Source organism: Arachis ipaensis, chromosome B2 (assembly GCF_059453495.1).
Source record: "Arachis ipaensis isolate K30076 ecotype BB chromosome B2, ASM5945349v1, whole genome shotgun sequence".
In the NCBI taxonomy this organism is placed as follows: Eukaryota; Viridiplantae; Streptophyta; class Magnoliopsida; order Fabales; family Fabaceae; genus Arachis; species Arachis ipaensis.
The window spans coordinates 104,758,528-104,770,676 of record NC_142437.1 but is presented as its reverse complement, the minus strand read 5'-3'; the positions used below and the strand labels follow the sequence as shown (position 1 = coordinate 104,770,676).

At 34.9% G+C, this 12,149-nt stretch overlaps 1 protein-coding gene across 1 annotated transcript; it reads left to right on the top strand.

Moving 5' to 3' along the window:
• The first annotated feature begins 8,297 nt into the window (after nt 1-8,297).
• On the top strand, nt 8,298-10,351 carry LOC107627566 (uncharacterized). The gene is made up of 3 exons (XM_016330403.1): nt 8,298-8,693; nt 8,998-9,615; nt 9,710-10,351. The coding sequence occupies exons 1-3, from the start codon at nt 8,298-8,300 to the stop codon at nt 10,349-10,351; spliced, it is 1,656 nt and encodes a 551-aa protein (XP_016185889.1).
• The last annotated feature ends 1,798 nt before the right edge of the window (nt 10,352-12,149 follow it).

Here is a 12,149-nt window from a genome sequence, read left to right as displayed (position 1 = left end):
AGGGGACCGGAATAAGACAATTGTCAATGAAATATTTGCATATAATGTGGCATTAAATATCATGCATGAAAGTAAGGATCTTGAGCCAAGATCAGTCGAAGAATGTCGACAAAGGAATGATTGGCCAAAATGGAAAGAAGCCATGAAGGCTGAATTAGACTCACTTGCAAAACGTGAAGTCTTTGGACCTGTAGTCCGTACACCAGAAGATGCAAAACCTGTTGGATACCGATGGGTATTTGTGAGAAAACGAAATGAGAAAAATGAAGTTGTATGCTACAAAGCTTGACTTATAGCACAAGATTTTTCTCAGAGGCCAGGTATAGATTATGAAGAAACGTATTCCCCTGTAGTGGATGCGATAACATTGTGTTATTTGGTCAGTTTATCTGCATATCATAAACTGCATATGCACTTAATGGATGTGGTAACAACATATTTATACGGCTCATTAGATCGGGATATATCTATATGAAAGTTCCTGAAGGACTAAAGATATCAAAACCATCGAATGAATATTCACAAGGGTTATACTCAGTCAAATTGCAAAGATCTTTATACGGTCTAAAGCAATCTGGACGAATGTGGTATAATCGTCTTACTGAGTATCTGGCCAAAAATGAATTCAAGAATGATGATATCTGTCCATGTGTTTTCATAAAGAAATCTGCATCTGGATTCATTATAATTGCTGTGTACGTTGATGATTTAAATATCATTGGGACTCTTGAAGATATTCCAACAATTATAAAAACTCTAAAAGAAGAGTTTGAGATGAAAGATCTTGGAAAGACTAAATTTTGTCTCGGCCTGCAGATCAAGCATACAAAAAATGGATCTTTATTCATCAAACAACATACACAAAAAAGATCTTGAAGAGATTTTATATGGATAAGTCATATCCATTAAGTACCCCAATGATTGTAAGATCTTTGGATGTGGAAAATGATAAATTTCGTCCTAAAGAAAAAAAATAAAGATATCCTTGGTCCTGAAGTACCATATCTTAGTACCATTGGAGCACTAATGTATCTTGCTAATAATACACGACTGATATATCATTTGCTATAAATTTATTAGCAAGGTATAGTTCCTCTCCAACCAGAAGACATTGGAGTGGAATCAAACAAATCTTTCGATATCTTCATGGAACGGTTGATATGGGATTGTTTTATCCCTATGGATCCAAGTCACAATTAGTTGACTATACAGATGCTGGATACTTGTCTGATCCACATAAAGGGAGATCTCAAACAGGATACCTATTCACATATGGTGGTACAGCTATATCATGGAGGTCCACGAAACAGACAATTGCAGCAACATCCACTAATCATACTAAAATACTAGCGATTCATGAAGTAAGTCGCGAATATTTTTGACTCGGGAGTTTGATCCAATATATTCTGTCATCATGTGGACTAATTGATCATAAGATAGCTCCAACTGTCCTGTTTGAAGATAATACAGCATGCATTGCTCAACTTAAACGCGGATACATAAAAGGTGATAGAACAAAGCATATTTCTCCCAAATTCTTCTTCACTCATGATCTTCAAAATCAAGGGACAATTGATGTCCAATAGATCCACTCAAGTGACAATTTGGCAGATTTATTTACAAAGTAACTACCAAAATCCTCTTTTGAAAGATTGGTACATGAGATTGGGATGCGCCGATTTTGAGACATTAAATGATGTCGACAAGAGGGGGAGACTGTACTCTTTTTTCCTTGGTCAGGTTTTTCTCTCATTGGGTTTTTCTTAACAAGGTTTTTAATGAAACAGTCCCTATCACAAAGGATATTGTACTCTTTTTCCTTCACTAAGGTTTTTTCCTACTGGATTTTTTTAGTAAGGTTTTAACGAGGCAATAATCCTAAATGGTCATCCAAGGGAGAGTGTTGTGATAAGAGCTGATGTGGATGACCATTGATTACATGGGCGACTGATTTTTCCAAGCCAAACTGAACTTTAATGAAAGTTGAAAATAAGAATCTCATACATGTATAAATAGGGGTTCATATATGAGGCATGAGATACAGCAATAATAAAAACAAATATTCTCTCTCTCTTTCTTATTTTATATTTATCCTTCTTAGTTATTTATTTTACAACAGAAACATATATTTTTTGAATTCTTTAGAATTGACTCTTGGCAGTATCAAATTGGTCAGATTAGTCTTTAAATTGACAAGATACAGCAATAGAGGTTGGAATTCTTTTTCAAAAATAGATCAATTTAAATTGGCTTTTGAAAAAAATATTTATTTTTTTATCTTTTAAAAAAGAATTTTTAAGTATTAAAAACGTTTTTTGTATTTGCCTTATTAAAAGCAAGGTATTGTTAGCTTTTAAAAAAAATAATTTATTTTTTTAATAAAAGAACTTTTTTTTAAAGACGTAGCCAAATAAATTTTAAATTGAATAAAAATACTTTATTAAAAAAAACTACTTTAAACTAACACATATTCTGTCGCCATCTCCAACAACTTCTGAATCTATCACAAGTTCATTTTTGTAGAACTTTTTCCAAACCCAAAAAATCATAATAGTAGGGACAAAAATAATATATAAAAATTATAAAAAAGTAATATCAATATATTTAGATATTTAAAAATTAGAGTAGGTTAGGTAGTCAAGATTTTAATAAATAAATATAATTAACACATTAAAAAATATATTAATTTATGTTAAAAGTATTTTTTTATTACAATTTTTTGGTATTATTACATGATACATTTATTATTAATATCAGTGCGTTGTTAAGTATCTCATATCTGTTAAATTATATTTTTATTGATTATTTTTTATGTAATACAAAAAAATTATAATTTAATAATTAAAGAATCTATAAAAAATATAATTCAAATTAAATAATTTTAAATTTTTATGAAAAATTTGTGAGGAAAAAACTTTTGTGAGAAACAAAAATTTAAATTAAACAACCACAATTCTCTTTATATATATTATATAGGTATAGATAAGATAATGTCTCTTTTTATTTTATGTAAATATTCAAATAATTTATTAGCATTTAATTACAAAATGGATATTTTATAATATTTATGGTAAAAACTTTTCAACAAAAATAATTATTATATGTAAGATCAAAAATAAATTAAATGAAATGATAAAAAATAAATAAGTAATCAATATATATTATATAAAAAAAACTACTAAATACTAATAATCTCATTTATATTTAAAAAGTTATATTTGACTTTAGGTAACTAGCTAATTGAATTATTATTTTTTTTGTTATTATTTGTATTAAATATATATAATATAATAATTGTTATCATCCTATTAATATTTATGTTAGTCGAAATAATTCTTTTCGAAAGATTAAGCTGATTCGAAATACTGGTAAAGGGTCATGAAGGAAGTAGAGGCCAAAAAGACGCACGTGCAAGTATTAATTGGAAGTTATTGGACACGGACTCGAGTTAGACACCTTGACAAATCGAACAATTATCCGAGTGAAGAATCAAATAGTTTTTTGAAAGGAGAATCGAGCAGTTACACAAGTAGGGAAGTCGAAGGCTTTCTCTGAGTTAGGAATTTACTAGTAATGCTCATGGGCAAAGGAGCGAGAACAGTTACCTAAGAATTCGCATACCAGGCAGCGTCGTGTAATTAATGGTCGGTTATGGAAGTGGGTTATAAATATTAGTAAGTTTTAGGAAATAAGGGTTGGAACCTCTTTTCAGAAATACACTCAAGCACACTCATTTCCTAGCGAATTCCTGAGTCTGCATTCGAGTTCGATTTCTATAGGGTTCCTTCCACTGTCTTTACCTTTGATTTATAATTCTTACAAAATTTTATCTTTCAAGCAAATTTATCTTTCAAGCATTCTTTAATTTCCATGTCCAATTTATATTTTAGTACTTTTAATTTTCATGTCTAAAGTCCTTTGATCCAATCGAAGGCATTTTTATCGCTTTCTTTAAAATTCAATGCAAACCTTTTTTATTCCAATCAATTTTACTTTTTGAATCCTTTATGTTACACTTCTTTTAGCCTTTTACATTTTTTGAACTTATTTCCTATCTTTATACTCGTCTAATTCGAGAACCTTTGATGAACTTATAGAAAACTGGTACATACAAAAGAGGAGTTAGTTTTGCTCCCAAACCATTAGAATTGAACCACCATTGATTTGCTAAAAATTGAGAAAACAAATTGGCACACTCGGTGGGACAGTTTTAAAGTGAAGTGTGTCAAAAAAATTTTGTGTCAATTGGTGTATGCAATTGAGAAGTGGAAGGATTATTCACATGGCTGATGAAGTGTCAAATGTGAATGGTGGTTTGTCCACCAATGATAGCATACCAGTAACTGTGTAATCTTCGGACGTTACTTCACGTTCGGAAGGTTTGGTTGTAAGTGAACTGAAAATATTGGACGTAATATTCGTCCACGTAGTAACGTACCACCAGTCCAGCCTCCAGTAACTGCTGGTTGGCCTCCTTATGGCCATCCTCCTGGACATACTCCTCCAGTGAATGGTTTTCTTCCTCCCATTCAGTTTGAGAGTGTAAATGGAGTAAATAATTCTCAAAATCCACAACAGTATTCTAATTTTTCTCGTTATTATAATGTGGGCTCTACATCGAATGCCTCTAATTCCATGGCGGTATTTCAACAATATGTAGAGAAAAGTTATCATGATTTAGTCAACTTATTGACTCAACAAATGACCACAATTTTAAATCCCATGATGACTGATCACGAATCGAAATTCGAACGTCTTGCAAGGCAAGTTGAACGAATTGCTTGAATTGTTGATTATGATGAAGGTGAAAGGCATGATGTCAGGGGGAATAATTAGAGATTCAAAAATGTATTTCAAAATAAAAATAATATTTTAAACAGAGAGAATCTTCAGATAGTTCCCCGTGGTCAAAATGCAGATGAAGTTCTAGCCCGATTACGTGCTAATCATGGTGGTGAACGTTATCAAGTCGCAAGAATTGTGGAAGAAGTGCTCAATCGAGTTGGTTTGAACGTTGGTTTTATGAACCGACCCCATTTTTTGTATGCTTTTTCTCAAGTTGTTCAAATGGTTGAAGTACCTAGAGGGGTGAAAAATCCAAAGATAATCACAAAATTTGCAGCAAAAGTCGAAGAGTCAACTACTGAACATGTCGCTCGATATTTGGTCGAGATTGGGAATCTATCTAATTATGAGAACTTGAAAATGAAGTTTTTTCCTTATTCGTTAAGAAAGAATATGTTTACTTGGTTTTTGAATCTTAGACCGAATTCGATAACGACATGAAATCAGTTGGAAACTGCTTTTCATGCTCAATTTTATCGAGGGGAGTTGAATGTAGCAGTTACTGATCTAGTTGCTTTGAAACGAGCAGATGGAGAAACCATTGATGATTATATGATACGTTTTAAAAATGCTATAAGTAGATGTTACGTGTCATTACCTGAGAGTGAAGTGGTGAAAATAGCAGTTATGGGGTTAGGATTCTATATGCGTTAAAAATTGCTTAATGTGCATATACCTGACTTAGCCTATTTAGCTGAAAGGGTTCGTCAGGTCGAACTTATGAAAAAAGAAAAGGAAAAATATAAGAATGAACAAAAGTTAAGGAGTAAACCTTTTACTTGAAAGGAAAAGGTTGCTTATGTAGCCATGGATTCCTCGGGAGAGGAGTTCGATTTCGAAGCAGAGGTTGATTTGGATGAACTTAAGAAAGGTCCTCCATATGTCTGTTCTCTACTTAAAAAGCTCCCTAGTAATGAAAAGTCGAATGATTCAAAGCTAAAAAGTGGAAAGAAGTATAGTTTTGAAATCTCAAAATCTGATCAGATTTTCGATGTGTTGCTTAAAGATAAACAATTAATTCTACCTGAGGGTATAACTTTACTTTCAGCAAAAGATTTAAAAGGAAAACCTTATTATAAATGTCACCAAGCAACCAGTCATTCGACTAATAGCTGTGTTTGTTTCAGGGATTTGATTCAGGAGGCCATTATGGAAAGACGTTTGAAGTTTGATGATGGGAAAAAAGAGATGAAAGTAGATGCTGATCCTTTCGATGTGGAAGTTGGTTTTGTTGAACCATATTTTGGAGTAAATATGGTTAGGATTCGATGTGGCTCTAGGTGATTTCGAATCACAAGTCTGATCAGTATATCCTCGAGCAGGGGATGGTTTGTTAGATTTCTTGGTGCAGCAAAAGATCAAAGATCAGGACGTATCTCTGTGTCCCCGATGTAATGCTGTATTTGACGCTGAGGCTGCAGCGATCTTTGAGAAAGAGAGGATGAAAAAGGAGTTGGCTCATAGAGAAGAGCAGGCTCGTTAGAGGCAACCAATTTGGCGAGTAGAGGGGCAAAGTTCTAAGGCTCCTCAGCAGAATGCTATCGCACCAATAAGCCGCTCTCAGGCTATAGGTGTCCAGTGGATTCGGAATAGTCAAGAATTCCAGAATCGAGATGCTCAATATCGGCAGAATCCACAATGGGGACATCGAGGGCATCCTCGAAACCAGTATCCCTATCAACGTGGTCGGGCCAGAGGATACCCGAGGGGAAGAGGAAGAAGGAGTCTACCTCAAAGTAAGAAGCCTCAGTCTGACAAAAGCAAGGGGGCAATGTCTTCGGTGCACTCCCGAATAGTCTTTCCCTCTGATGGGGAAACATGCCCAAAGGGTATTCCTTCTCTTGCGAAGTTGGATAAAGGCAAGGAATAGCTCATACTCTAGGCGCAGACAAAGATAAGGATGCCGATTTGGCGGAAGAGTATTTTGAGGAAGAAGATGATGAGATGGTTGGAACTATTTCAATTATTCTGACCGAATACTTGGGTGAGTATGAAGGCGACCCTGAAGAAGATTATGACATGGATGCTGAAGAAGCTTTTTCTTTCATCCGATATGAAGATGAACTAGGGTATTTTCTGAGGCTTTCTGAAAAACAAAAATCTCATCTTCGCCCTCTTTATATTACTTCTACTTTAAGTGGAATTAAAGTAAATAGAGTTTTAATTGATGGTGGAGCAGCAATAAGTCTCTTGCCAGAGAGGATGCTGATGAAAGTTGGTAAGCATTCTGATGATTTGGTTCCCACCAACATTGCTGTGACAGACTTTAGTGGTACTTCTACTCCCGCGAAAGGTCTGGTTACTTTGGGGGTGAAAGTGAGATCTTCTGAGCAAAATATTGTTTTTGTGGTGGTGCCATCGAGGGCAAGTTATAATGCTTTATTGGGCCGAGACTGGATTCACGGTGTTGGAGCTGTACCATCTACTGTGCATCAGAGTGTCCTCCTTTGGACAAAAGATGGAAAACTTGAAATTGTCAAGGCTGATTTGAATTTGTATGTCGAACAGCTACATGTCGATTTTAGGGTATATAGTCCGAAATTGAAGCCTTTAAATGTTGACAGGGTGTTGAATTCTTATAACAGTGAAGGCTGCTATTTGTCTTCAGAAGGCTTGACGGTGAAGCTGCGTTATCCACACCTTGATATGCCCCCAACTGGTTGGGATTGTTTATCTTAGGATGGATTCGAGACGGTATTCGATGGAACATGCTCAAGACGTCTCGAATTACCTGGTAATTTTAAATAATTATATAAGTAATTTCCCTTCAGTAGAGAATAAAGTTGATTTTTCTGATGAAGTTGAATCATTTAGGAATGTAATGTCTTCTTTTAGTAGTAAAAATTTGATGTCTTCAAACGAATTTAGTCATGGTTTAAGTTTTTCTTCATTATGTAATGCAAATGATATTATTAGTCGAACTGTTGATATAATAGTAGAAGTCCATTGTATTGAAACTGAAGCTGTTATTAATCTAGCAAATGATCAAGTTCATTTCATTCATAATGAATCTGTTGATTTCTCTTTCGATTGCATCTATGATTTAGAACCTTTGGATTTTGAAAAATATTCAGTAAAAGATGAGGATCACTTTGACGGGGATTGAATCTCAAGATCCCTTAGAAGAAATTAATTTGGGATCTGTTGATGATGTTCGAATTACTTATATCTGTAAGAATCTTGCGGATTCTTTTCAAACTGAACTTTTCCATCTTTTACATGAATTTAAAGATTGTTTTGCTTGGGATTATCATGAGATGCCTGGTCTCGATCGTTCTCTCGTAGAGCATTGATTAGAATTGAAACTAAATGCTCGACCTGTGAAGTAAACTCCCCGACGTTTTGCTCCAGAAATCAATCCAAATATTAAAGAAGAAATTGAACTGTTGATCAAAGCAAAATTTATTCGAACCGCATGTTATGTAAAATGGGTTTCGAATATTGTTCCCGTAATGAAGAAAAATGGAAAATTAAGGGTGTGCATAGACTTTAGGGATTTGAAGAATGCCACCCCGAAGGATAAGTATTTCATGCCAATAGCAGACATGTTGATCGATTCTGCAGCGAAAAATAAAATTTTAAGTTTTATGGACGGTTACTCAGGTTATAATCAAATCTTCATTGCAGAAGATGATGTGTCCAAAACGGCTTTCTGTTGTCCTAGGGCATTAGGCACTTATAAGTGGGTGGTTATGCCTTTCGGTTTGAAAAATGCTGGTGTAACTTACCAGCGAGCAATGAATGCCATATTCCATGAGTATATTAGGAGATTTATGGAAGTGTATATCGATGAGGTTATGGTTAAATCGATTTCGGTGAATCAACACATTGATCATTTTAAGAGAAGCGTTTGTCACTATGCGGAAGAAAGGATTAAAAATGAATCCTTTGAAATGTGCCTTTGGTGTGTCAGCCGAGAACTTCATAGGTTTTGTTGTTCATAAAAAAGGGATTGCAATTGATAAAAGTAAGGCTGATGCAATATTAGCATTGTCTTCGCCTAAGTAAAAAAAAGAAGTGCAATCGTTCTTGGAAAAAGTGAATTATCTTCGAAAGTTTATTTCGAATCTCTCTGATCGAACTCGAGTGTTTGCACCTTTAGTAAAACTAAAGAAAGATTCACAGTTTGAATGGACACATGAGCATCGACAGGCATTTGAATCGATAAAGGTATATTTATCTAAGGCTCCAATAATGGCAAGTGTTCGTCCACATGAGCCTTTAAAACTGTACATTGCAGCATCTACAAACACAATTGGGTGTATGTTAGCCCAAGATGATGAGGATGGACATGAACGGGCAATTTATTACCTTAGTCGCATTTTGACTGATATTGAAACAAGGTATTCCCCAATAGAGAGATTGTGTCTATCCCTATATTATGCGTGCATGAAATTAAAATGTTACATGGTAGCTAAATCGATGAAAGTTGTGGCGCAAACTGATCTTGTCAAACATATATTGAGTTTTCCAATGTTACGAGATCGTTTGGGGAAATGGATGCTAGCTTTAACAGAATTCGATTTACAGTATGTCCCAGCAAAAGCTGTGAAAGGTCAGGTCATTGTAGATTTTTTAGTTGATAATTCGAATAATCTGAATGACCAGGGAAAAAATGTACTCGACATTAAAGTCAATTATTGGAAGTTGTATTTTGATGGATTGAAGCACAAGGATGGTGCAGGGGTAGGAATTCTCATTATCTCACCAGAAGGAATTCCATCAGAGTTCCTGTTCGAGCTAAAATATCCTTGCTCGAATAATATGGCGGTATGAAGCTTTAATTTTGGGCCTTGAAATCTTGATCGGAAAAGGGGCTTTGGAAGTCCAAATCCTAGGGGATTCTCAGTTAGTCCTGAAACAGTTATCGAAGGAGTTCAAATGTAATAATGAGAAGTTGCAAAAATATCTGGCAACGGCTTGGGAGTTGTTAACTTCTTTTCGAAAAGTTTTCCTGGTTCATATCCCGAGGATCCAGAATGAGATCGCCAATGAGTTAGTCCAAATTACTTCAAAATACAGAGTTGGCCCAGAAACATTAAGAAACATAGCCAATATCCATCAAATTTTGGTGGCTGCAGATGAAAGGGAAGTTTTGTGTGTAGGCGAATGGGCATATGATGATTGGAGGAAGCCTATTGCTAAGTATTTAAAGAATCCTAGCATACCAGTCGATAGAAAGATAAAATTGCGAGCAATGAATTTTGTCTTGATGGCTGATGAGTTGTATAAGAAAGGAATTGACAGGAGTGTTTCGAGATGTCTAAGTCAAGAGGATAAAGACATTGTTCTAGGGAAAGTCCATAAAGGCGTATGTGGTGCTCATCAGGCTGGGATAAAAATGAAATGGGTACTATATCGAAATCATGTCTATTGGCCCTCCATGATTAAAGATTTTATCGAATATGCAAAGGCATGTCAAGAATGTCAAAGGCATGGATCGATACAACAGATCCCAACTTCTGAATTGCATTCGATTATTAAGCCATGGCCATTTAGAGGTTGAACTTTGGATCTAATTAGATTGATTCATCCCCCTTCATCGAAATATCATAAATTTATTTTGGTAGCAATTGATTATTTTACAAAGTGGGTCGAAGCAGTTCCTTTAATAGAAGCTAGGCAAAATGAAATAATAGATTTTATTGAGGAACATATAATCCATCGATTTGGAATTTCTCAAACATTAAGTACTGATCAAGGGACTATGTTTACTGGTCAGCGAATCAATAATTTTGCAGCTTCAAGGAATATTAATATGGTTACTTCAACCCCTTATTATGCACAAGCCAATGGCCAAGTTGAGGCGGCAAATAAAATTTTGATTAGTTTGATCAAGAAACAAATTGGAAGTAGCCCCGAACTTGGCATGAAATATTGAGCCAAGTATTATGGGCTTATCGAAATTCACCAAGAGGATCAACAGGTATGTCGCCTTATAAATTAGTATATGGTCATGATGCAGTGCTACCATTGGAAATTAATCTTAATACTTTGAGGGCATCAAAACAAAATGATTTGCCAGTCGATGATTATTGGAATGCAATGTTTGATGAGTTGAATGAATTAGACTCAGAGCGAATATTAGCGCTCAAAAACATGATTAGGTAAAAAGAAAGTGTTGCTTGAAATTATAATCGTCGAATAAAAGAAAAATGCTTCAATATAGGTGAGTTGGTTTTGAAAGTTATTTTGCCAATGGAAAAGAAATCGAGAGTTCTTGGCAAATGGTCCCATACTTGGAAGGCCCTTTCCAAGTGATTGGATTATATTCTGGAAATGCATATCGAGTCAAGGATATTGAATTCGGAAATATAATCAATTCAATAAACGGAAAATATTTGAAGCAATATTATTGTTTGCTAAATTAGGATTAAAATGCATAATTCTGAAGATAAAGACAGTCATTACAAGTATTGAATTCTAAGGTGAAGAAATATAAGGTGCTATAAGCTTTGCTAAGTCTGAGCGTAACTTAATCCTTTCACTGTCCAAAAATGAAAGTGTTTCGGCTTGCTTGTATTCTTCATATTGGGCATTATCAAGTTGCTTCTCAAATTCTTCTTGCTTGGCCTCAATAGAATGGATTTCTTGCACGAGCTTTTGTTGTTCGTGTTGGACAATGGCTAGATGTATAGCTATATCAGCTTTCCTTTTCTGAATTTTGGCAAGTCTTTCAGTAATTTGAGCCAATTCTGCTTCAAGTTCTTTTTTTTCCTTATCATAATGAGCTTGAACAGAAAAGGCTTGAGAAATTCTTAAGTCAAATTCTTCACGGGAAGCTTTAATTGGCTGAAGAGTTGTGGTATAGCTTTCTGATTTAGTTCTGATCTTAGCCACTTCATCTTTAATCTCTTGTAGCCTTTCTTGGATAGTTACGCTTCTGTTGGCAACTTGTATGAATTGGTTGACTATGGCAGAGTGTGGGGACGAAACTTGAAGTTCAAGAGATGAACTCAAAATATCTGACAAAAGCTTGTTCATGGCTGTATTATTGGTCCATTCAGATGGAATACCAGATGTAGAAGGACCTATAAGTGTAGGGGTAGAAATGCATACTTTATCTTCCTGAATAGCTTGGTTCAGGATGGTGACCAAGGTAACCAGGTCAGTATTGGTGGATTCAGTAGACATACACAAATCCCCAGATCCTAGACCAGGAGAAGTTTGAAGTTCAGCATGTTTGGATGGACTAGAAGTTCTTTGTGGAGAAGTATTGGTTTTTGAAATTCGAGATGGTGAGTCCGAATCAGGGACAACAGTTTCAGTAACTCAAGAGGGAGATTCTGAATCAGGGGCCACCT

What these genes read in the sequence shown, in the direction of transcription:
- LOC107627566 (XM_016330403.1), top strand. Translation starts at nt 8,298, where the DNA reads ATGAAGAAAAATGGAAAATTAAGGGTGTGCATAGACTTTAGGGATTTG. An exon ending in TTGATCATTTTAAGAGAAGC is followed by an intron (nt 8,694 to 8,997) that starts GTTTGTCACTAT and finishes GAGCATCGACAG; the next exon opens with GCATTTGAATCGATAAAGGT. An exon ending in CTTGCTCGAATAATATGGCG is followed by an intron (nt 9,616 to 9,709) that starts GTATGAAGCTTT and finishes GTCCTGAAACAG; the next exon opens with TTATCGAAGGAGTTCAAATG.